The sequence below is a fragment of the Canis lupus genome, chromosome 12, assembly GCF_011100685.1.
Source record: "Canis lupus familiaris isolate Mischka breed German Shepherd chromosome 12, alternate assembly UU_Cfam_GSD_1.0, whole genome shotgun sequence".
NCBI lineage: Eukaryota > Metazoa > Chordata > Mammalia > Carnivora > Canidae > Canis > Canis lupus.
The window spans coordinates 64,189,409-64,214,554 of NC_049233.1; the positions used below are offsets into that span (position 1 = coordinate 64,189,409).

At 46.8% G+C, this 25,146-nt stretch overlaps 1 protein-coding gene across 1 annotated transcript in view; it reads left to right on the top strand.

The window, feature by feature from the left end:
• Positions 1-25,146, top strand: part of CRYBG1 (crystallin beta-gamma domain containing 1) — a 200,687-nt gene that overhangs the window by 143,930 nt on the left and 31,611 nt on the right. The window contains exons 3-9 of the mRNA XM_038555056.1: positions 8,416-9,105; positions 9,187-9,791; positions 14,682-16,965; positions 19,824-19,871; positions 19,957-20,075; positions 21,769-21,934; positions 24,525-24,664. Of these exons, the coding sequence (XP_038410984.1) occupies positions 8,416-9,105; positions 9,187-9,791; positions 14,682-16,965; positions 19,824-19,871; positions 19,957-20,075; positions 21,769-21,934; positions 24,525-24,664 (4,052 nt within the window). The remainder of the gene's footprint in view (positions 1-8,415; positions 9,106-9,186; positions 9,792-14,681; positions 16,966-19,823; positions 19,872-19,956; positions 20,076-21,768; positions 21,935-24,524; positions 24,665-25,146) is intronic.

The following is a 25,146-nucleotide window of genomic DNA, read 5'->3' on the forward strand; positions in this document are numbered from 1 at the left end:
GGAGTAGACTCCCCTGCTGAGCAGAGAGCCTGACAATGGGGCTCAATCCCAGGACCCTGGAATCATGACCTGAGCTGAAGGCAGATGCTTAACCAGCTGAGCCACCCAGGCGCCCGCTGAGGTCAATTTTTACCTGGAACCAGGAGTCTACTTTTCAAAAGAAACTCTTTGCTTCTTCATCAAACCCTCTGGAAGAGCAAAACATACTTTTGGAATAATAAGCATTTAATTATTTTATTAATGATGGTTTTCATATTCAATAATGCCTCTATTTCAGGACACTGTTGAAAATAAAAAAAAAACAAGCTGTCACTTCCTTGACCCAGTAGTATACCTATGATTTTATACAATGGGATGTGATCATTGTGTAGCTTGAAGCTAGAAAGGAAAACAAACAGAGACACCTGGGTGGCTCAGTGGGTTGAGTATTCAACTCATGACTTTGGCTCAGGTCATGATCTCAGGGTCTCCGAGATCAAGCCCTAATTTGGGCTCTGTGCTCAGCAGGGATTCTGCTTGAGACTCTTTCTCTCCTTCTCCCTCCTACCCTCACCCCCCACCACTTGTGTGGGTATTCTCTCTCTCTCTCTCTCTTTAAAATAAATAAACAAATTGATCTTTAAAAAAAAGAGAGAAACCAAACATATTGTGGTGGAAAGTAGAGAAGTACATATCACCTGAAGTTGAATGGAAGGAGAAGAGATCAAGAACAACATGGAGAACAAGAATGAGCCACAGAGACAGGGTGGGGTGGGCACTGGGAGTGCTGACATCCTGGAAACAGTGCAGGGCAAGTAAGTGTCCCTCCCGAGAGACAGGGGAGCCTGACGGCCAAGAGAGGCTCTGAAAGCCTAATGTAAAATATATTTTTAAAATATTTTATTTATTTATTCATGAGAGAGGCAGAGACACAGGCAGAGGGAGAAGCAGGCTCCATGCAGGGACCCTGAGGAGGGACTCGATCTCGACCTGAGCCCAAGGCAGATGCTCAACCACTGGGCCACCTGGTGCCCCCACTAATGTAAAGTATTATTCACTGCACCGTATGAAGTCATACTGTAGATCAAAAATGGTTGATTTTACATGTCTTTTGGCCAAAGGCCTGCTTGTTACTAACCATATTATAGTCTGTGGGTTGTTTAGTGCGAAGCCGTGGTCTTCACTCATTGTAACAGCCCAGGAAGAAAGCATTATCACAGCACAAATGGAATAACCGAGGCCCATAGTTCTGTCTCCAGAATCATTAAGAGGTAGTACTTTATATTTAGCATGCTCTGCGAGAGGGAACTGTATAACATTTAAAGAAAAATTTATGGGATCCCTGGGTGGCACAGCAGTTTGGCGCCTGCCTTTGGCCCAGGGCGCGATCCTGGAGATCCGGGATCGAATCCCACGTCGGGCTCCCGGTGCATGGAGCCTGCTTCTCCCTCTGCCTGTGTCTCTGCCTCTCTCTCTCTCTCTGACTATCATAAATAAATAAATTTAAAAAAAAAAAGAAAAATTTATTTAAAAGGTTAAAATGAAAAGCTTGAGTGCTCAATAGGTCAAAGTGTATTTATGTGAACATTTCTTCTTTTACATTTTGTGTATTTCTTTTTTTTTTTTTTAAGATTTTATTTATTTATTCATGAGAGACACAGGGAGAGAGAGAGAAGCAGAGACACAGGCAGAGGGAGAAGCAGGCTTCATGCAGGGAGCCTGACGTGGGACTCGATCCCGGGTCTCCAGGATCACACCCTGGGCTGAAGGCGGCGCCAAACTGCTGAGCCACCCGGGCTGCCCCATTTTATGTATTTGTGTGTGTGTGTGTGTGTGTGTGTGTGTGTGTGTTTGGGGTGGGCCATATTTATTAGCACAAGCAATACGGGAAAGAAGAACACAAAATGAGGGATAGAGAGGAGAGTAGGTAATTTGAAATGCCTCTTCCAACCTCGGTCTGTAGTATCGGGATCCATCTCTGGATCCTCCCTTATTTTTTTATTTTTTATTTTTTTAATTTTTTTTTTATTTATTTATGATAGTCACAGAGAGAGAGAGAGAGAGAGAGAGAGAGAGAGGGGCAGAGACACAGGCAGAGGGAGAAGCAGGCTCCATGCACCGGGAGCCCGACGTGGGATTCGATCCCGGGTCTCCAGGATCGCGCCCTGGGCCAAAGGCAGGCGCTAAACCGCTGCGCCACCCAGGGATCCCTGGATCCTCCCTTAGATGTACCTTCTGGGGTCCTGGGGCTGGGATGATAATTTGCTGCATACACATACAGTGGCAAAATGCGATTTTACTTTTCACTCTAAAAGTCTTTAGCATTGTGCAGCCCCAGTGGCTCAGCGGTTTAGCACCGCCTTCAACCCAGGGTGGGATCCTGGAGACCCGGGATCGAGTCCCGCATCGGGCTCCCTGCATGGAGCCTGCTTCTCCTTCTGCCTGTGTCTCTGCCTCTCTCTCTCTCTGTGTCTCTCATGAATAAATAAAATCTTTAAAAAATAATAATAATAAATAAATAAAATCTAAAAAAAAAGTCTTTAGCATAAACCTCCTGGAAGTTGTAAGAAAAGAGTAATATCTCCTCATGAAAGTCGTTCTTGCTTTTTGTGTGTTTCTCTCTCTTGCATCCTGACGCTACATCAGACTGTCCCTGACTGTTTCTCTCTTTTTTCTCCCCACTCCCCGTCCCCATTCTCCATCTTTATTCTTTAGCTGTCATGTGTTTCAAAAGCATTTCTCTCTTATCGAACAGAATTTTCTAGCCCTTGCCCTTACTTTTTAAAACTGATGGGTGGGGCACCTGGCTGGCTCCATGGGTGGAGTGTGGGACTCCTGATCTCTGGGTCATGAGTTCAAGCCTCAGGTTGGGTGTGGAACCTCCTTAAAAAAAAAAAAAAAAAAAAAAGTTGAAGGGTTTTTGAAAGTTGAAGTAGCTTAAATCTCTATATTTTTTAAGCCACACAACTAAAATGATTTTTTTAAAAACCTATGCAGAAAACAAAGTTCCCCCCAATGCAAACACATATGCACCTGTGTTGAGAGCCGGAGGTATTATCAAAGTAACCTGCCATCCTATCATTTACAATAATGTCCATGAGACTCCTTCCTCATCATGGCTAAACTGAAGGAGCTACTTTAAGGCATTTTTTTTCCCCCAGAAATCAAAGTGAGTGCTTAGGGAATCACAGGTATTCCAAAAAAGAGTCACTTGTGTACATCAACGACCATGCTTTAGTAGGAGGCACAGGTGAGTACATGTTAAAAGATCTTGACCTGCTTTCTCGAGTCAGATTTGGGCGGGTAGCCAGCAGTCACCCTGAAGAAATGCAAGTTTGTCTACCAGCAGCTACATTGCCCTGCAGAGTCCTCACTTGGGCAGAACAGAGCTGCAAGTTCTTGGCCACACTAAGTCCTGTGCAAAAAAAAAAAAAAAAAGATTTCTAGTCTGTTTTGGTTTTGTTTAGACCTAATCCTGTTTCTCCTTATCTCCAAGAGCGTTGGAAGGGAGAAGGGATGTTGCAAATTCTAGTAGCAGCAAATGCTTCTTGTCCACCTCCCCTTGTAAGTCCCCGTGCTAAGTGTTCGGAAAGCAAGAGAAGCCGGTTTTCCTGCTCCTAACGGACTTATATTCCACTGGGCAACAAAAAGGTGGGAAACACGTGAAAGACTTATTTTGAAACAGTATGTTAATTACATTTTCATGTAATATGCTCAACATATTTTTCTTCAACCTCCAAACCTGACTTCGGGTAAAGTGCTTCTAAATTTAAAGCAATGACTTCAGTAGGCAATTAGGCAGTTTGAGGGGTGGGGAAGTCTGGGGCCTGAGATGTCCAGACATTTTCCTATGCTAACAGTTTGTAAATTGTAAATTAACAATTTATCCTGTATTTCCTGACCTTTCACCCCCCACTAGTTGAGAAGATCGCAGAGATCTCTGAAATTGTGTGCAACAGTACAAGGCGACTTGTACTAAGTGGCAGCTGCTCAGAGCAGGTGTTGCTGCACCGAGGTTGGGAATCACAACACGGCTCCGCAGCCACTGTGCCTGGGCCTCTACTCGCCCCTGGAGCTTGGATGGGCTTGTCCTCGACGCCTGCACACGCCCCTCACGAGCTCCATTTGACATTAGCCCACAAGAGCTCTCTAGAACAAGCCCTAGCACACAAGCCACGGACCATCTCTGAGGTAGTCCTGTTGTGGACTGCACCCCTCCCAATCAGGCAGGGGTGACAGGAGGATTCGAGTGCAGGTTCTGCGCAGTGAGGTGTGCAGGCTGCCTTAAATAAGGCGGGCACAGAGTACGTGGGAAAGGGCTAAGTGGGAAGGAGGCGGCGTTGGGCTTGCAGTGCTCCCTGAGATCTGTGAACACCCAGCCCAAGAACTCCCCACCTTCTGACTGGGAGAGCCTGGGGAGGGGCCTGGGAGAGCAGGAAAAAGACTGATTGGCCCTCTGGCCTCTTTGCAAAACACTCCCCTTCCCAATGGACAGTGGGTAGGTGCTGGGTCCCCTCCTACCATTAGCACTCCCCGTGCGAAGGCTCCTAAGTAAGAAGGTCCCTACTCTGTGGACAACTCACTGGCCATCTAGTTTTTCATTTTCCACCTGCCACGCTCATTCTTCCTCCCTAAACACTTGGAAAGAAAAATCCCTGGCTGAGAAGAAATGCGCGTCCTATTTTAAGAAGGAGTGTTTCTCAAAGATAGGACTGGGAACTGTAGTTCAGATGAACGGAGCGCCTTGCCTAGAGATACGCTGGCGATGCTGGCGATGCTAGGGACCTGGCTCCTGGGGGAGGCTGCATTTTTTGTAAATGAGGACCTAGCTCTTAAAATGTACTCGGGGCTCCCATTGTCTAAGAACTATGAAATGTGCATCTGAGCCAGATGGATTGTTTCTCAGGGGTTGTTTTCTTTTTTTTTTTTTTAATTTTTTTATTTATTTATGATAGTCACACAGAGAGAGAGAGAGGCAGAGACACAGGCAGAGGGAGAAGCAGGCTCCATGCACCGGGAGCCCGACGTGGGATTTGATCCCGGGTCTCCAGGATCGCGCCCTGGGCCAAAGGCAGGCGCCAAACCACTGTGCCACCCAGGGATCCCGGTTGTTTTCTTTTTAAACCAACTTGATTAAGATATAATTTATATGTAACAAATTGGACCTATTTCAAGTATACAGTTTGATGATTTTTGAAAGATAGGTACATGTGTGTGACTATCACCACAATTAAGATATAGAACGTGGCCATTACCCCCCAAGTACCTTGGCGCCTCTTTCCGGTCACACTGCACCCCTCCCCACCCCCTCCCTACCCTCAGGCAACCACTGACCTACTTTCTGTGATTATATATTAGATTGGTATTGTCTAGAATAACATATAAATAGAACCATACAGTCCGGAACCTTTTGAGTCTGGCTTCTTTCACTTAGCACAACATTTTTAAAGATTTCTCTGCGTCATTACACGCATCAGAAGTTCAGTCCTTTTTATCGTGGAGTAGTACTCTGTTGTATGGATGTACCACGGTGTGTTTCACCATTCACCCTTGATGGACATCTGAGTTGTTTGCAGTTTTTGACAGTTGTGAATGAAACTGCTGTGAACATTCATGTGTAAACAAGCAAAACCCTGCAAGTCTAGGAAGCTGAGTACACAGAACAGTAGCCTGACAGGTGATAAGCTGCTGCCCTTCTCAGGGGAGGAGGAGTCAAGTGGTTGATGAGGCCCAGCTACCAAGAGCAATCGGTTTTGTGAAAAGCAGCTACAGCCAAAAATGAAAAAAATGCCAGCACTGAGCAGAGAGGAGCGCTGACCAGGCACCCTTCAACCCCATGGGAACAATGGGCTGCACCATGAGGGGCAGGACAGAGCGATACACTTAGCGGTTTTCCTTTGACATGGGCTAAAACTGAGCCAACAGACTCAAACCTTTTTTTCCGGGCACTTCTTTAGAGTATGTGTGAAAGCCTGTCCAGGCAGTGGAGACACAGTGCTGAGTTTGTCTCCGGAGTTAGAAAAACTACTGGCTGTGCAACCTTGGCCAGAGCTAAGAAACCTTGGCAAATGGGCAGTTAAAAGAGCACTTCCCTCAGGGGCTGTTGGGAAGCTTAGATGGGATTCTATGTAAATCTCTTTGCAAGGGTCTAGCACCTTAAGAAGGGCTGAGTAAGCATGAATTATGTTTAAAAATCATGTAATACCTTTGACTTAGAGTTAAGAATCCAAGTATATTCCTTGGGCAGTTGGAATGTTTATTTTTCTTCCTAAGTTGCACAAGGAATTCTTCTTATATTCTTTATATAACTGTTGTAGGATTGAATTATTAATCAAAATCTGGTTAGACTTTAGAAGCGTTCCAGTTCAGTCACAAAAGCTCCCAGTGGCTGCAACACCTAGCTAGTTCCCAAGCTCCCTCCAGGTGCTCCTCAAACCCAAAGGGTCACTCAGGGCTGGTCAGTAAATGTGATTCATGAGCACTTCTCAGGAGCCGATTCCGGGGGTGTAGGGCCTGCTACAGTCTCTTCCTCTGGGCTGACTCTATCTCAGGGGTGCCCCCCACCCCACGTCCTCAAAGGGTCCCCGCGGTGGAGCTGAAGGAGCTCCGGGTGGAGGCTGAGGACTTGGGTGTGATCTTGTGGCTGTTGCCCGCCCCCCATCTCACCCCTTGGTCCCTCCGCTGCCCTGGCTCCCTCCCCTCCTTCCTGCCCGGGGTGACCCCACCTGGCTAGGCTGTCGCGGAGTTACCCTGCTGGAGCTGCCTCAACCAAGGCTTGGTGGCCCGTGCACTTCCAGGCCCGTCCTGCCCGAGGCCCGCGGCGGGATGCCCCGCAAAGCTAACGCAGCTGCTCGTAGGTGTGACTCGGGAATCTCTCTAAACAGCTAATATTGTTTAAAAAAAAAAAAAAAAAAAAAAAAAAAAAAAAACCAAAAAACTGCCCTGAAGGCTCGCCCTCCTTTAGGAAAGGCGCCCACTGGGAGGTCTGCTTCCGTGGGGACGTTCGAGCGCCCCGCGCTTCGGGCGCGCCAGGTGCGGGCCGTTGGGCTCCAGGCTACGGAACAGGTGCACGTTTTCCCCCTTCCCGGACCCTTCCCACGGGGTGGGGGGGATGCTGCCGGGGCTCCCCCCTGAAGGCCTGCGGGACTGTGAGGCCCCCTCCGCCCCCGCCGAGGTCGCTCCGGGGCGCTGGGCGCCCCCCGGACCGGAGGGGAGGATGCCCCCCTGCCCCCAGGTACTCCCGGGTGTGCGCTCCTAGGACCTCCGCACGGGGTCGAGGCCTCTCGGGTGAGCCCCCCCCCCCCTCGCAGCAGCCGGATCGCGGGGGGCCGGGGGAGGGCATCGGGCGTCCCCGGAGCTTCTCCCATTGGGGGAGCGCAGGCCCGCCCAGGTGCTGGAGCCCTGGGTTTCTTAAGAGTTTTCATTTGCAGTTCTGTTGGACCCAGGTGGCTTCTTTTTGTTCTAGAAAAGACCACCGGAGCTTTTTACTCGTTTTCCTTTCTTCCTACAAAAAGAAAGGGCGGTTTTTTCAAAACAAAGCAAAACTCCCCTTTCTCTTTCTTTTTTTTTTTTTTTTAAACTCCCCTTTCAGATACTTTGGGGGCACCTGGGTGGCTCAGTCGGGCTGAGCGGCTGACTTGGGCTCAGGATCTGGGGGCCGGAGATGGGCCCAGTGTGGGGGCTCCGTGCTCAGCGGGGAGCCCGCTTGCCCCTCTCTGTCTCTGCCGCCCCCACCGCCCCCCTCACCCCCATGCCTTCTCTCTCTCTCTGTCTCTAAAATAAAATCTTTAAGATACTCTCGTGTATTTACTGCTACCGTGTAGTCACGCGTGGCTGTTTTGAAATTGCATCTTTATTGAAGGAGGCAAAAAGCAAAAGCTGGAGCAACCTGGGAACTGTTGAGTTTGTAGGCCTGAGTATTTGGACCTTCTGATTTTCCCTTTAAAACACAAGGATTCGGGCAGCCCGGGTGGCTCAGCAGTTTAGCATCACCTTCAGCCCAAGGCCTGATCCTGGGTACCCAGGATCGAGTCCCACATCGGGCTCCCTGCATGGAGCCTGCTTCTCTCTCTGCCTGTGTCTCTGCCTCTCTCTCTCTCTCTCTCTCTCTCTCTGTGTGTGTGTCTCTCATGAATAAATAAATAAAAATCTTTAAAATAATAAAACACAAGGATTCTAGTAGCAGGAAATGTTATCCCAAGTAGCGCCAAGCATAGACGGGGCTTAAGAAAAAATGTGACAATCCGAGTTTATTTTGTTGGAGTGCATGTAGCACATGCAAAAACCACAGGTCTCTACTTTTGCAGGTGGGCTGGTCGCTACCATTTTGGCTTGTCCTTCTGCCACGTGCTTACTCCTAAAGGGGGGGGGGGCGGTGGGAAACGCAGATTCTCATCGTTTCTCTCCCCCCCACCCCCAACCCCTTTTGTTTTCCAGTCCAGGGCGCAACCACCAGAGGAAAACAGACGCAAGCCGGTGTTGGGGAAGCTCGGCACCCTGTTCGCGGCCGGCCGGAGGAGGTCCGGCAGAAGCGGGGTGGAGAGCCCCTCCGGCTCCCACGCCAAAGCCGCGTCTCCCAAGGATGGGACCTCTTCCAAACCCCCGGAAAGAGAGAGTGACAAGAGCCAACCTCAGGGCAGCCAGCCGAAGCAAAGGGACCCGGGCGAGGAGGCTCCCCCGCAGGAGAGGCCCCCGGCGCGGGAGCCCGGGGGGCCCTCGGACAGCCGCGTGCGCGCTGCGCCCCCCGACGCCGGGCGGGCCCCGTGCGCCAGCGGACGCGGGGCGGCGGGGCCGCGGGGCCCGGGGCGTGATGCGCCCCAATTAGAGCCTCGGGAGGCAGAGGGAGGGTCCGTCCCAGGGGCCGCCAAGCAGCTGCCCTCCCCGCTCGAGAGTCCCTCCGGGCAGGGGCGCGCGGAGGCGCGGGCGGGCGGTCCCGGGGAGGGCGCCCCCCGCGGCGCTGGCGGCGAGCAGGAGGCCGCCCCGGGCGCCGGGGCTGCGGCGGGGGCGCCCCCCGGGTGTGCGGAGGCGGGCGGGGGCCCCGGGGCGGCGGCGGGGGCGGCGGCGGACGGCGGAGCGGGGCCCCGGCGCGGCCCCGGAGAGCGCGCGCGGCCCGCGGCGCTGACCCTGGTCGTCTCCCCGGGCGCGGGCGAGGGCGAGGGCGCGGGCGCGGGCGAGGGCGAGGGCGAGGGCGCGGCCCCCGGGCCGGAGGACTGCGGCGACCCCGACGACATGGAGAGGAGGTCGTGCGGCCGCCGGGCCGGCAGGCGGCGGAGGTCGCAGAGGTCCGCCGAGTCCCCGGGGCCCGACGCGGCGCCGCCCGACAGCGCGGGCGGGGACGGCCCGGGGAGCGGCTGCGAGCGGGCGCCCGACGCGGCGGGGAGCGGGGACTCCCCGGCGGGCCCCGACCCGGGCGTTGCCGCGGCGGCGGGCGCGGAGGCCAAGGCCGGCCCCGGGGCCAGGGGGCAGCCCCGCGGGGAGGCGGAGCGCGGCCCGGCGCCCCCCCCGCCGCCGCCCGCCGCGTCCCCCGCCAAGAGGAGGGGCCGGAGCCGAGGCCCCGAGGCCGCGCCCGCCGGGGAGCCCCCCGAGGACCGCGCGGACGGGGCGGCCCGGGGCGGGCCCCGCGAGCTCACGGTCAAGAGCGCGACGCTGCTGCCCGAGATCAGGCCCGAGCACAAGAGGGGCCTGGCCCCGGGCCACCCCGACGGCCGAGGCAGAGAGCCGGGCCGGCCGGCCGCTGCTCCCGACGCCGACGGAGGGAGGCCCAGGAACCATCTCGGCGCCGGCAGGTCCACGGTGACCACGAAGGTGACCCTGTAAGTGGGGGCGGGGGGGCGGGGGCCGTCCTCAGGTGCGGGGGGGGCGGTGCGGGGGGGCTGGGGCTGTCCACAGCTGTGCAGGGGTCTGCTGGTGGAGCTCTGGCCGATGTGCAGGGGACGGGGGTCTGGGGGGCGCGGGGGTCTCTGCATTCGGGGCAGATGGGTCTGTGCACGAATTTTCCCCCTCCACATCGTAACTAAGACAGTGAAGCGCTGGTTAGCACAGGTTTAAGAAGAGGACACTTTGGGAAGCCCAGTCGGGTTGCTCATTCCTGTTCTGATAGAATATTCAGTTTGGTGGATGTAAAAATCTCCCGAGACTCAATGTTTACTCGATTGAAAGAAGACCCCTTAGCCTGATGTGAGCTAATTCTTTTTTTTTTTTTTTTTTTAAGATTTTATTTATTCATGAGAGACCCAGAGAGAGAGGCAGAGAGACAGGGGCAGAGGGAGAAGCAGGCTCCCCGCAGGGAGCGAGCCCGAGGCCAGACTCAATCCTGGGATCCGGTGATCACAACCTGAGCCAAAGGCCCATGCCCACCCCCTGGGCCACCCAGGTGCCTCCTGGGCTAGTTCTTTTATTCAAAATGCACCCCCGCATTCCTGGGTAGGGCATTCTGTGCTGCAAATTTGGAAACCGGGAGCAAACCGGCTTACGTTCAGTGTGACCCTGGAGCTTTGACACCTGTGAGTCTAAGAGAACTCACAGAACTTTTTCTGGAACTCAGTGTGGCTTAAACATCCCCCCCCCCCCACCCCCATTTCTCTCCTTAGAATGTTAGGGAAGTTAGTGATATTTTTGCTCCCAGGTTGAAAAGTAATTCTTAGTTATTGAAATGAAGAAAAAGCAGTGTCCTGGGGGGGGAGGGGTGTTGTTAAATGAAAGGATACCATGCGTTGGAAGAATCAAGCTCAACAGGCTGACTACCTACTGTTAAATTCATTGATTTTTTTTTTTCCAAATATTTATTGAGTGACTTCTGTGCATGGATGGTATTGGGCCAGGAGCTCTGAGGGGAAACTCGCAGTGTGACTCAGTGTTTTGTCCTTGAGGAGTTTCTGGCCCATTCTGGCTTGCCAGATGCAGACAGATGCTACAGGAGGTGATGGCCCAGGGAACTGCTCGCTGGGTTGTGAGCTGTAAAGGCTGGGGAAGCGCAAAGTAGGAGAAGTCAGTTGGCTTTTTGGAGGTGAGCTTGGGCTGGGGTGCTCAATGTGGTTTGGGAAGGTGGCTGGGGTAAGGAGGGGCCCCTGTAAAGCCCCAGACCCTCTCCCCTTCCCACAGGCTCACTGCCCCACCTCCCAGGGAGCGTCTGTGAAACATGAGCATCTAAACTGCCCAAGTCGAAAAAATAAAATAAAAATAGAAATATAAACTGCCCAAGTTGTTCCTACATTTATTCCTTATTGAAAGAGCCAGGATTTTCACAGCATTTTGATCTTTAAACCAAACGGTTTCATTCTATCTGAATTCTTGGAGAAGTAAGGCTCTAGAGTAGGAGGTCTGTTTGATAAACACGTGAGGGAGAACCTGCTTAATGAGTAATGTGAGCTACCTCACCAGCTGCCAATCTGGAGACCTTTGATAAAGTCAGCTATTTATTCTGTAACGGCTGTGTCAGAGGAGTAATCGGAGTGGGTGATGCCCATTATTTGTAGAAGGCCAGTGTGACTGCACACTCAGACCTACTAAGTGTGAGCTTAGAGAAATGTTACTGCGGAGCTGTTTAAGGACGCCCTTACCTGCCTTACCTGCCTTCCAATCGGAGAACGCCAGTGGAAAAACCAGAAATGTTGCAAGGAGTAGGGTAAACAGACCTGGGGAGCGATCCTGCAACGAAACTCTGCACGTCCTGTTTTCTGTGAACTAAACCACGTCTTCTTCTCTGTGCCCATCACTTTCTACCTAAAATTTCTCCTCGGCAAGGCATTTGGCTTGATTGTGCTTTCCACCAGGCCTCACGCTTGGTGAATTGGCAGTCTGTGGAAATGGGAAAACTAATTCCTTCTAGTCTTTTTCTGTTTGATGGATTTCCTTTCCGGTTTTTTTCCTCTGATGGTATTTTAAGAAGGAACGTTACCGATTATTTTTAAAAAGCAATTTGCATCTGAAGTTTTAGTGTAAATTATTTTGTATTCCCTGAAGAAGGACTGTGCAGCAGCAAGTTTCTCGATGCTGTTAGAAAAATTATGTCTTCAGTTCTGTTCCAGGTGTTGAATGTTGAGATTAGCAATGGTATGTTGAGAATAAGGAGAATTTTCCTCTCCTAGCCACAGCTTTTAAGACATCAGATGATTTTCCCTTCTCCATTATAATAAAGGCATTACACAAAGCATGAATTAGAGAAGCCTTCCTTTTAATCGGTATGAGCTAGGTTAATTGTAGTGACTCTTGGTAGCAGAACTTAATAGCACAGAAAGTTTGGTTGTAAAACATATTTTGATCTCGGCGTAAATCTTTAATGTGCAGATGTGTTTCCTGTCCTTAAGGTAGCTTGTTGGCTAACCTGTAGTGTTTTCCATTGACATCATAAGATATACTTTGATGTTTGACTGTTCCTTGAGCTGATTAGTGAGATTTTTTTTTTTTTTTTTTTTTTAAGATTTGATTTATTCATGAGAGACACAGAGAGAAAGGGAGGCAGAGACACAGGCAGAGGGAGAAGCAGGTTCCATGCAGGGAGCCTGATGCGGGACTCGATCCCGGGACCCTGGGATCACACCCTGGGTCGAAGGCAGACGCTAAACCCCTGAGCCGCCCAGGGATCCCCTGAGAATTTTTTAAAATGTGTATTTACTGGCATGTGAACATCTTTCATTAACTGATGGCATTTGTAAGCTCTCCATTTCGACTCCACTGGTTTTAGAATTCAGTCTTCAAGGTAGTGTGTGTATGTTAATTTTCCTTTTAAATTTAAGATATGGGCCCACCATGAGGGAGCCTAGCTATTTTGTGGAGCTATTGGAGAGAGCAGTGCCTAAGAGAAATTCATGAGAGTATATGAAATTTAGTATTTAAATCAAATTCCTAAAAATAAAAATCTAAGTTCCTAATGCTGTATTTTGGAAAGACTTCTCAAGTCTTTTCAGTGTTCTCATTTTATCCAGAAGGATAAGGTGTCTCACCCAAAGTCATATTGCCTGTTCCTTCAAAAAAGCCCCTCTTTCTTGAAAGCCAATGAATCCATGTGGAGGCAGCAGTGAGATTTCTGTGCTTCTCCACTTTTCATGATCAAAGTAGCCTCCAACGTTTGATCGCTTAATCTTACAGCTCTCACGATAACTCATTGACCTCTTGAATATATCAAGCTGGAAAGGACCAGATTTAGTCACTGAGGTCTGGGGAAGCAGAAGAGTAGAGTGGTCAGGAGCATAGCCTCCAAAACCACAACCCCTGGTTTCAAATCATGGCCCTGTCCCTCACTAGGTGTATGACTTCTGGCAAATTACCTGCCTTTCCTAGGCTTCAACTTCCTCGTTGTAAAAGAGAATGTTTAAACTAGTACATTAGGCAAGTACACTGTTTCTCAAGTGTGTGTCAATCAGTGATTCTTAGTGGTTATTATCTCCTCATTTTAGAAACCACTAGATGTATGGTTTAGACATTGTGTTGTGTTTAGCTTCAGAGCCCATTCTTCTAGGAAAGCTTAAAAGTGATATATACAATAGACAAGTAGAAGTGACTTTGGTCGAGAGGAGGGTGGCTGGCCCCAGCCCTCGGTCGCTCTTGGACCCTCGGTCACTGTTGGAGAGAACTCCCAAGAATTCCTTCGGCCATCACTTGGGAAAGGTGTGGTGGGGAGAGGATCATCTCTGTTCTAAACTATCGATTTGTTTGTTTTTTCTAGATAGGAAAGGTAGTGAGTCCAGTGAGTTAACTTGACCAAGCTCACACATTAGTGTAGGAGCCAGGACCAGAGCTGGCTAATGTCAAACAGAAAGAAAACAAAGATTTATGATTTCCAGTAGGCGGTAATAACCAAGAAATATTATAGCTTCTTTATAGAGCGAGGGGAGATGCCTTTTGCCCCCACCAGAAGGCAACAACACCAACAGTTGAGTAACTGATAAGTAAATTATGGTACATCCATATGATTAAACTTTTATGCAGACATTATGAAAAACTTCAAATTTTTAGTAACATGAAAATGTTAAAAATGTGAAAGATAAGATTAATTTATCTTTTTTTAAATATAAAATCTGAAACACTATGGAATGGAACAATTCCAATTTTGTTAAAAGTATTTTACCATGCATACAAAAAGAGTACACTAAAATGTTAACAGGGAGATTATTTGAGTGGTAGGAGTATGAGTGATTCTTCATTTTTATATTTTCCATATGATCTGTAGTGGACACACTTGTATAATCAGAGTAAAGTTATATGAAGGAAGATGAAGGGAATAAATATTCAAAGAGGTAAATAACAGATAAATATTTTTATAATCTAGCCTTTTGAAATAATGCTTAAAAATTATGATAAAATAAAAATACACAGCTGCTATTTGGGGAGATCATTTACATATTCAAAATAAAGGAGTACATCAAATATATAAATTCAACCTCATGTTCTTCAAGCCCTAAGCTGTCTTCTGAATTTAGTGTCAAGCACCGTGCTCACATATTAGGTACTCGATAAACTTGCTAACCTCCCACCTCTTGACTTTCTTAGCTATATAATTTTCTCATCCATCCTACAGAAGCAAAACCTCCATTAAAAATAGTTGAGTGTACTTAGGATTGTTTTAAAATAGTCTCATAAAAAAACAAATGTTACTTACCAGAGAGATGTTGGCTTTTCATAATAATAAATGTTTCGTAGTAAATTGGTATGTTGGCTTTTCAAAACTAGGTCAATAACTTTATCTTACTGCTTTATTTTTGCAGCCCGGCCAAGCCCAAACATGTGGAACTAAATCTTAAAACTCCTAAGAATCCTGACAGTTCGGGAAACGAGCATAATCCATTTAGCCAGCCGGTTCATAAAGGAAACACTGCCAACAAAATCTCCTTATTTGAAAACAAAAGGGCCAACAGCAGTAGCCCAAGACACGCTGATGTTCGAAGTACAAGGAACCCTCCTGCCTCCTGTAATAAAACGTTTGTTGGGAGGGCGAAGCTGAATTTAGCCAAGAAAGCCAAAGAGATGGAGCAATCTGAAAAGAAAGTACTGCCAAACAGTCACCAGAATGGTATGCTGGCAAAGGAAACCTCGACAGAATCCAAAGTTACTGAGGAGGAGATCCCCCCAGCAGCCGGCAGCCCCAGTGCGGGGGGATCGGGGGGCCAGCCTCCCCAGGGCCAAGCTCCTGGCCCTCCACTTCACCCAAGTGCTAGAGCAGAAGTGCACACAGACGCCGGCTGCCCTCCCGAAGCAGTGGCCGCAGCTCTGAATCCTGTCGAGGACCACGAGGCCTCGGGAGAGGATGACTCAAAGGCCGCGGGGAGCAAAAGACTTGCGCTTGAAAACATGACTGATCCAGCACAGGACATTCCCGCCACTCTTGATACCAAAGAGCCCCCCCCAGCGGCCGCACCAAAGCCACAGGATACGTTATCTGACTCACAGCCCCCAGCTGAGTCATCTAACGGGCCTTCTCCCTCCCAGCCTGCACCCAAAGGCGCGTGTGTTCGAGCTCCCATAAGCAGTCTCCCACGAACTGATCTAAAAGCGTCAGAAAACCATAACGGCTGTGTTCTGCCCCCGCCGCATAAGAACGATGGGGCGGTGCAGCCCTCCAAGCTTGAAGGAGGAGGAGGGGCAGCAGCGAGGCCTCCTCCATCGGCAGAGCACGGCCCGGAGGCCGTGGGGCCCGAGTGCCCATCCACGGTCCTTGTCCACGTCCGGTCTTTCATGCTCCCCGTGGAGAGCACCCACGATGCAGGCGCCCAGGTCATCTCCGAGGGCCCCGAAGTCAGAGGAGCCCAGCTGCCAAGTTGTCAGAACGATCCACTCGAAGTGGTTTCTGTCGCAAGCTGTGCTCCCCCGAAAGAGGAAGGCCCGGGCCGCGAGGGCACGGCGCCCAAACCCGGCCATCGCAGCGAGGAACCCGCAGCCGAACCTGGCCCCCAAGTCACGCTTCCAGAATCCGGGGAGCACCTGCGACCCGCGACCCTGCAGGGCGACCCCAGCGCGGGCAGCCCCCCGGGCGGCGCTCTAGGGCCCCACGCGACTGCGGCGAGCAGCCCGGACAGCCCTGCCAGCCTCGGGAGCGGCCCCGCGGGGGGCGACGACAACCTGCTGGATTCTTCTTCCGACATGGAGAAGTTCACTGAAATCATCAAAAACATGGACAGCACAGCCTGTGTGCCCCAGAAGAAGAAGAAGGCCAGGGTGCCCAGCTGCCCCGCCCCTCCCTTTGTCATGCCGCCCATCCACGAGGACCACCTGGAAAAGGTGTTAGATCCCAACGTGTTCACCTGTGGCTTGGGGAAGAAAAAGGACAGCCCCCCAGAAATGTCACCGGCCCTGCACTTGATGCAGAATCTTTACACAAAATCCAACCTGAGGAGCAAACGCACGTCTACGGAGCAGAGCGTCCCCTTCGGGTTGTCGGTCCTGGACCCGGACGGGAAGGCTGAGCCTCCCACGGGCCCCGAGACCGAGGACAAAGAGAACAGAGATGTCCCAAGCGGCGGCGTGAAGAGATCGAGGCTGGAGAAAAGCGCGCTCTTCTCCAGCATGTTGCCTTCAGCACAAGACAGAGTCTTTTCTCCGTCGGTGACGTCGGTGAGCACCATGAGCACGTGCTTCGGCGCTGCCCGGAGCAGCGGTTCTCTTGCTCGGCCTCCGAGGCCCGGGGCAGAGGGCGCCCCGCCCTGCCGGGCAGACCAGGAGCGGCCCAGCCTCCCACCCGGCAGCCTCAAGGTCTTTGGCTTCGACGCGACAAATGCATCCCTCCCGGGTCTGAAAAGTCCAGGCTACATGGAGAAATACCTGCCCAGGGAGGAGACCAAAGAAGATCCGGGGTCGCGGAGCAACGGACACCTGCCCGAAGCCAAACTGTCCGAGTTTCCTAAACCGAAGACCGGCAGCGATCGCGCCGAGAGCGTCCTGAAGTCGAGCCTGCCCAACCCCGGACACAGTGACGCGGACTTCATGGGTCTCTTCAAATCCAGCCGGTTCGACCCAAACGTGTCTTTTTCTGCAATGTCATTATCAGATGCAACCGTGAGTAGCCACGCGTTACCATCTGTTGGGTGGGTTTGTAAAACGAGAGGGGAGAGGGACGGTGAGCAGTTCGTGGTGTTTTAAGTGGCCGTGCGTGCGATGGTTTCTGGCCCTCTGTCCCACTGCAGTCCCACTCTGTGTACAAAGAACTGGGGGCCAAGAAGAGAGGTACTAGGATTTCTGTCCCCAAGGCATTGCTACTCTAGTGGGGAAAATATGCTCTAAGTATCTTAAGGTGTTGTAATCTGAAAGGTGTAGGTAAGCTACCTCGTCTCTACAGACAAGGTTATTTTTTTATTTTTTTCTTACCTAGTTCTGGGTAAGAATGCTCAACGCTCTACTTAGCATTTTGAAGATTTGTAAAGCTGCTTCATTTATTCAGAAAAGCCCCACCAAGAAATCTTGTTCCTAACCCTTCTCTTACGATGTGTAAGATCCACTCTTTCTTTCCCTAAGTAACGAGGTGATTATCCCATGGAACTCGGGAAGTAATTTCTCTTTATTTGAAAGTTTCATCAGGGAAACACTTTTTCCTACAAGCTGCTGGGGGGCATAGAGAGTTTTGGTCCACCTCGGATCTTTCCTTGAATATCATAGCGAGGGCAGTGAAATAGGGTTTTGAAGGACGGTTATGATTTCTCTGTCTTCTTTTATCTGGCTTCCAGAGGTTGTTTCTTTTTAGGGAGTTTTTGGTGTGAATTTTGTGGTTTTCTGTTACGGAGCTTCATACTCAAGTGGAGGGAGGAAACTGAGGCAGGCAGAAAGTAAGTTCTAGAGGGCAGTTCCGCTAGCCCTGAAAAAAGAAGTGGACGGACCAATGTATTCCTATTGCCCACGCTGTGGACTGGGCTGTCAGGCAAGTGTAGACCATCATGCGGCACAGCGTAGTCCGTCAGAAAATACCGTGCCCTCTTCCTCATTTACACAGACACTGCAGTGTGTTTCCGTTTGTTGCGTGGGCTCTTGCTCAAGCCTAGCATAGGATATAATTTTGGAAGCTCTTTCAAAATGCACAGGTGGGTGTCCAGCAGAAGCTCAGATCCCTCTTTTCAAAACTTTTCAAACTTTTGGTCTCAAGACACCTTTGTTAATTAAAAACTACTGAGGACCCCAGAGGGCTTTGGTTTACATGGGTTATGCCTATTGAACAAATTTATTATATCAGAAATTAACACTAAGAAAAACTTAAAGCGTGAGAACACAGGAGCACGCCTTCCATTAACCATCAGAGCAATGATGTCATCAGATGTCCTGGACTGTCTGGAAAAGTCTGTTGCACGCTTGTGAGGGAGAGACTGAAAAAGGAAAATACCCTCTTCTTATCATGAGAACAGTTTTGACCTCGTTGACTTCCTGGAAGTTTCTTGGGGATCGTCCAGGGGACCTAGGACCACACTTTGAGAACCACTGCTGTAAACAAACAACACTGAATCAGCCCATAGAAATCATAAGATTTTTAAGTATTCCTCTCAAGCCCAGTTTCCACTGGGCTACTTGCCATTTCAGTACAGCCTTATTTTCTCTTTTTAAATCATTCTTAGATCACTTCTCTTACTTGACAGCAATCTGATGAGTCTGACAACAAAATACACAGTTTCCCTATGGAATCCCTTGAAAAATCGAGCCAAATGGAGTAAAAAGGAGAAACAAAGTGTTTTCTACTTTCTCTAGGTCTTTTTATGTTTAAATTTTTGTTGTTGTTGCTGTTTTCTTAGGTCTTGGGCTTTGTTTATTCTATAGCTATTCTGTCTTTATCATCTTACCTGAATTTTGTTTTAAATTTCAGGCCTTTTCTTCAGCTTATCCACTTCTAAATAAGTGCATATATAAATAAGTAGATGCCATTTTGATTTTTAGTAATGTTTGTAGTGAGGCCTTTCCGTGGTCTTGGACATACTGTGCTATGGTTTGGTGCGAGAGTGATTAGATCAAAGGCAGTCCTTAGAATAAGCATCCTGGTCAGCATTGGAAGTAGTCCGTGTTTTATAATATTTTTTTCATGTGTGATTACTGTTTTTATTATCTTACGCATTTCTGGTTCTACTGGTCTCGTCAGATGTTCTTGAAAATGATTAGGTTGGGAGCCATACAAAAATGTATTTTGTCCACCAAGAAGGGAGAATCAAGTATACAATGTGCAATGTCTGTTGTGATATATTCCATAAACACCCCTTTACTGAGACTAATACTTATTACGTGATGGTCAGATGTTACAATGAAAAGATAATATTTATAGTTTCAGACAAGGTGGGTCTATGAACACATGAAATTGATGCAGCTCCTTCTAGATCCATGATTAATACTTTATAGTTTCTCTTTACTTGACGTCATACAGAGATCATTTGACTTAAAATTTCTTTTTTTTTTTTTTTGACTTAAAATTTCTTTGCTGGATTCTTACTCTGTGAACTGATGTAAAAAATAGTTCCAACCCTTGGGCCCTGAAGTTTTCTAGATTAGTGGATATATTCCAGGCATTTAAACGAGGAGAAATAGAGGGGTGGCTGGGTGGCTAAGTTGGTTAAGTGTCGGACTCTTGATTTTGGCTCAGGTCACGATCTCAGGATGGTGAGATGGAGCCCCGTATCCCTCTCTCCTCCTCTCTGTAAAAACAGACAAACAAATGAGGAGAAATTAAAATGCCACATTTAGTTAGAGGACCCAAACCACTCTTGATTTAGTACTGTAGACTCAAAGAGAGCTTTAACATAGCTTTGGCACAGATCAAGGCAGATTGTTTCAAAATCGATATACATTGTGAGGCAAATAAATATGATCTTAAAGGATCGTGAGCAGAGAAACTCCGGAGAGTATTACACAGAGTTTAATTTGTTGTGTTTTTGTTCATCTGATTACAGACGCTTAGAGGAAGTCTTACAAATAAAATCAATCCCCGACCCGGAAAGGTAAGATGATGTTCTGTTTCTAGGCCAGCTTTTATTTTGATCTGATAACGTTCAACCATGTGCTTCCACTTTTGTTTTCTTGTAGGTAGTGATCTACAGGGACCCGGATGTCTCTGAGGAGTGCATTGAAATTTTCAGTGACATTGAGGATTGCAGCTCTTGGAGCCTCTCTCCGGTGGTAATCATCAAAGTCGTCAGAGGATGGTAAGAATGGTGCTTTGGATTCCTGACTTAGAGGGTTTGTGGTTTACATTTTTAATTACCTTTTTGGTCTTCAGAAATTATTTAAAATTATGCCTTTAGTAATGGAAAGGGCAGAAAATCCTACTCTTAGTGAGTATTACCAGAAATTCATCTCTAAGAAATTACAATTTTTAACCATGCTTCTGCTTTATAGAAGTGATGCCTGTTTGTTTATGCTACAAAAGTCGGGCAAGTGCAGCAGTACAACTGTCTTTTTCCCATATATCCCCACATCACACTGGCTGGCCCTACTGAACAGCAGAGTCCATACTAACACTTCTGGTTTATGAATTTTCAGTGAGGTTGGAAAGAATTGCACGAGTCATGTTTGCAGAATTTTAAATGGTTTTTAAGAAAAGACAAATTGTGACTAGCCTAAAATTTATTTCCCAACTTTTTAGCAACTGATGGTTTTGATAAAGAACCTGGTGAAAAAATTATTTACCAGGTTGACAGCTTCTAGGAAATACACAGGAAGTTGAATTAAGAAAAGACATTAAAAAAAAAAAAGACATTTTTAATAAATCACTTATCTGGCATAAAGACTTATCTTTGATACCTTCTTTGAAATAGAGAAGGTTGGGCTTTAAACATTTGTGGTTTAGAAAATTAGTAAGGTTTTTTTTTTTTTTTCATTTGGTTAAATATGCAGCATCTTTCCTGTTAGGTTTTAGATATTTTAACATTTTTCTGTATCTTCAACACATTCATTACAAAAATATAATTAGCTTTGGCTCTTAAATTTGGAGACCAAAAATAACACTAAAAACAAATTTTATATAAATTTATAAATATAAATTTTCTCATATAATAGTGCTTTTTTTTCCCAACTTTTGTTAGCTTTTCTCTTAAAACCATAAGCATCTGGGCAGCCCGGGTGGCTCCCCAGTTTAGCGCTCCCTTCAGACCAGGGCCTGATCCTGGAGACCCGGGATCGAGTCCCATGTCAGGCTCCCTGCATGGAGCCTACTTGTGTCTCTGCCTCTCTCTCTCTGTGTGTCTCTCATGAATACATAAATAAAATCTTAAAAAATAGCGTAAGCATCTAAGAACAGCATTGTCATGTATTGACAGATTTTTTTTTACTGTTTCGATGTCTTTTGTTGGGAAGGATATTTTTATTTTTATTTTATTTATTTTGGGGGGGAAGGATATTTTAAAAATACTCTCCATTAACATGCATATAGTACTTTATATCAATATGTCCATTGATATGGCTCTAAAATATAGGTAAAATGCCCCCCCCCCAGAAGTGTTTTCTACATGTACAAGGAGAAAAAAGAATTCTAGAAAAAGTCCATTCATCTGATGTATTAGTATTTACAACTGTTCACCAACTGAGTTCTATAGAACATTAGTGGCTCTACGATGTTCGAATGGATAGCCAAAAGTTCTTTAAGATCCTGATACAGTTTTTGGATTTTCAGAGGCTTAATTATGCCCAGTAAATTAAGTCTTAGAATTTATACACTTAATTACTAGAGAATTGGCCACAGTATATATATAATAATTGGTCACAATAGAGAGAGAGAGAGAGAGGAGAAGGAGAGGGAGAGAGGACAGGGGCAGGGAAAGGCTATTAGCTAGAATATTTGAATCATTAAAACCTTTCTCACCAACACCAGCTAATAGTTTCACTGTGTTTTACTCTTAGTTGGATTTTATATGAGAAACCAAATTTTGAAGGGCACTCCATCCCCTTAGAAGAAGGAGAATTGGAACTCTCTGGTCTCTGGGGTATAGAAGATATTTTGGAAGGAAACGAGGAAGCAGAGTCCACTAAGCCTGTGGTGATTGGTTCAATCAGACATGTGGTCCAGGTAGGTTATGGGAAAACCCAGGATGATTGATTTGTTTACCAAATATTTATTGAATGCCAGGGGTGATTCTTTCTTTGAGAGAAAAGTTCATTTTATGAAATAAGTGGGGAAAAATACCGATTGGCGCTCTATAGATATATTTTCTATCACTTAAGTGTTCATACACTTGAATTCAAAAAGGAACATTCTAATTGATGGGTCATTTTTTTTCATAACAAATCTTGTAGGTTAATTTCTCACTCTTGTCCCGCTTCCCCATCTCCAAATGTATTTTACTTAATAACTTGATTTAGATGAATTCTATGTGAACAGATTTTTCTTCTACTTACTTTTTTTTTGGTTGCTGTGTGTGTTCTGATTATCTTGAGTGGCTTATAGGAGCTCCATGTTGGAAAAAATAAATAATCCCCAAATAATTCAGTTGCAAGTCAACTCTGGGGTTTCGTGTGGGTTTCAGAAGAGTGGATACTTGTGGCCACCTTAGAGATTGGCTAAAATTTCTTGGTCCCTTATTTGTTGATGAGGAAATTGTGTTAATCTTTCTTTCTGGCTGTTGGGATTTGATGATTCTTTACTTTTAAAAATGTAGTTAATGGTATCTTCCAACTTGAAGATTAAAACCCTATTTGTGTAACAGAGATGGGCGTTTGGGTATAATAGGGAGATTAAGATGTTGTAAAATGAGAATGAGTAAGAGTGAGTAACAGTTTTTGGCAGAGGAAAATGCCACTTGATTCTTAAGTCAACATTTCTGAGTGACTTCAGTGATCATTGGGATTCCAAATGATTTATCTTTCAATAGTTTTAAGTAGATAATGTGATAAACCTTAAGGAAGATGTGAGGAACCTTGTTTAAAAATATCATAGTCAGTGGGATAATTTACCTGCACTTTTTATTTATTGCTCAAATAATATTGGTAATAAAGCAGTGTTTAAACATATCCCAATCCACCATCATGAGATATCCTTTCTTAATTTTTTGAAACCTCTGCTCCATCTTGGCCATAGCCCAGTCTGCTTTTTTTCTGTAGTTGTAATCATGATAATCATGATAATCTCAGGGTTGCGAGTTCAAGCCCCACGTTGGGCTCTACTACTCAAGGGAGAAACAAAACAAAAAACTGTAGTTCTCAATCCTTTTCCTCTCTCCCTACCCTTTTCCCCTGAAGATCCTTTGATCAACATCTCTCAGTGACGTGCAACTGTGTCAGATTCTGGTGGGTGGGGATTTAGATGCACTCAGGAGGAGTAGGGTAAGGAAAGTGAAGCATATTGGTAAAGAGAGGCCTCCTGTTTTGTCCAATAACCACCACCTTAATGCCATTAATGCTTTGATGTAACTACACGGTTTGGGGTTTCCAAGAAATCATTTATTTTACCTTCTTTCCATGGAACTTAATATTGCCTCCAGATGCTTTGCTATTTCAAATAATGCTGTATGTGCATTTTTGGGGTGCATTTCATTGTTTATAAATTTCTGATTTATTTGGGGTGAATTTTTCTGAATGGTGTCATGTTAAAGGATAGGGACATTTTTAATGTTTTTTGATACATTATGATTTTTTTTTTACAGATTATGTTTATGGTTGCTTGAACCATGAACACACATCACAGCATATTTAGGAAGGTCACCTTTTTAGTTCATTAAATTTATTCCTTTTGGTAATGTTTGCGAGCCTCACATAAACCAACCCGTGTGTCATTTCTTCTGTATCTCAGTTCACTTAGCTCAGCAAGATTAAAGTTCAATATATGTTCTATTAGCACTTAGGCACTGAGCCAGGAGAGGCCTTTTGAAGAGTGCTTGGTGGGCAGGATGTGCAGGGCGTGGTACACTGACCATAGTACAGAGATTTGTAAATTGTCATAAATTTCTACCATTGCTTTAACAACTTAGACCAAACCAATGTCATAGAGGTTTGGTCATAGTCAAGGAGAGTAACCACAGGGGGTTTATGGACACAAAATAGCAATTGAGGAAGGCCCCCAATGTGGCCCCTCTATGGACTATAGAGCCTCTGGACTTGGATGGTCATGTCCAAGTAAACCAGCTAAAACTCCAGTCACCAAGGAAGGCCAACAGTTTTTTCAGTGAGGATGAGGGAAATAAATATGTTCCAGAACTCTAAATAAATGCATTTCTGGGGATTTTTTGCTTGAAAGTAACACTGAGCTATATGGCTAAAGCAACATGGCTGCCCTGCAAGGCCACATAATATTGAGTCATGGGTGAAAACAGGGAAGGGATGAATGGCAGGTGCTCTGTGAAATGCATGTGTATATTTCAAATTTATTTTAGAAAAAAACTTATTTTAGTTATTTGAAAAAAAAAAAAAAAAAGGGGGACACCTGGTTGGCTCAGTGGTTGAGTGCCTGCCTTCGGCTCAGGCCGTGATCCTGGAGTCCCGGGATCGAGTCCCCCATCGGACCCCCTGCATGGAGCCTGCTTCTCTCTCTGCCCTCTCTCTCTCTCTGTGTCTCTCATGAATAAATAAGTAAATAAAATCTTAAAAAAAAAGATAATGAGCTTATTGTAAAGTACATGGCATCATTTTTATTGTATATGTATACTTTTTTTTTCTTTCTTCAGGATTACAGAGTTAGTCAGATTGACTTATTTACAGAACCAGAAGGGTTAGGACTCCTAAATTCTTACTTTGATGACACTGAAGAGATGCAAGGGTTTGGTATAATGCAGAAGACTTGTTCCATTAAAGTACATTGGGGCACGTAAGTATTTCGTTTTAAATACAATATTAATGAAGCCTTTTGGTGAGTGTACTACTGGAAAGACTTAAGATACTCTGATCTGTGGTCCTACTAAGTAGTTCTTGACTAAAAGAGGTTGTTGTTGTTTCATTAAGGGCCATAAAATTCTGACTGTTTTGCACCTGTGTGACCATGATTCAGTTCTCTTATAAACAATAACGATTTCTTGGGGGAAGTGCCAGGGAGGAAAAAAACCTGCATGTTTACTGTTGGGATTTCCTTATCTCAGAGGAACCTGATTCATTCGGAGCTGAGTTACAGCTTTTACTTACCTTCATGGTAATTCAAAGGAGGTAATTCAGAGCATGTGTTCCTGATATAACAGAAGGGCTGGAGGCCAGCACACATGGTACTTTCCTTCCTTGAACATTTTCACACAATGCTGTCTAGAGCCCCTCAGATGTTGGTTTCATAAATCACAGGAAACTGCAAGAGTATTTTGA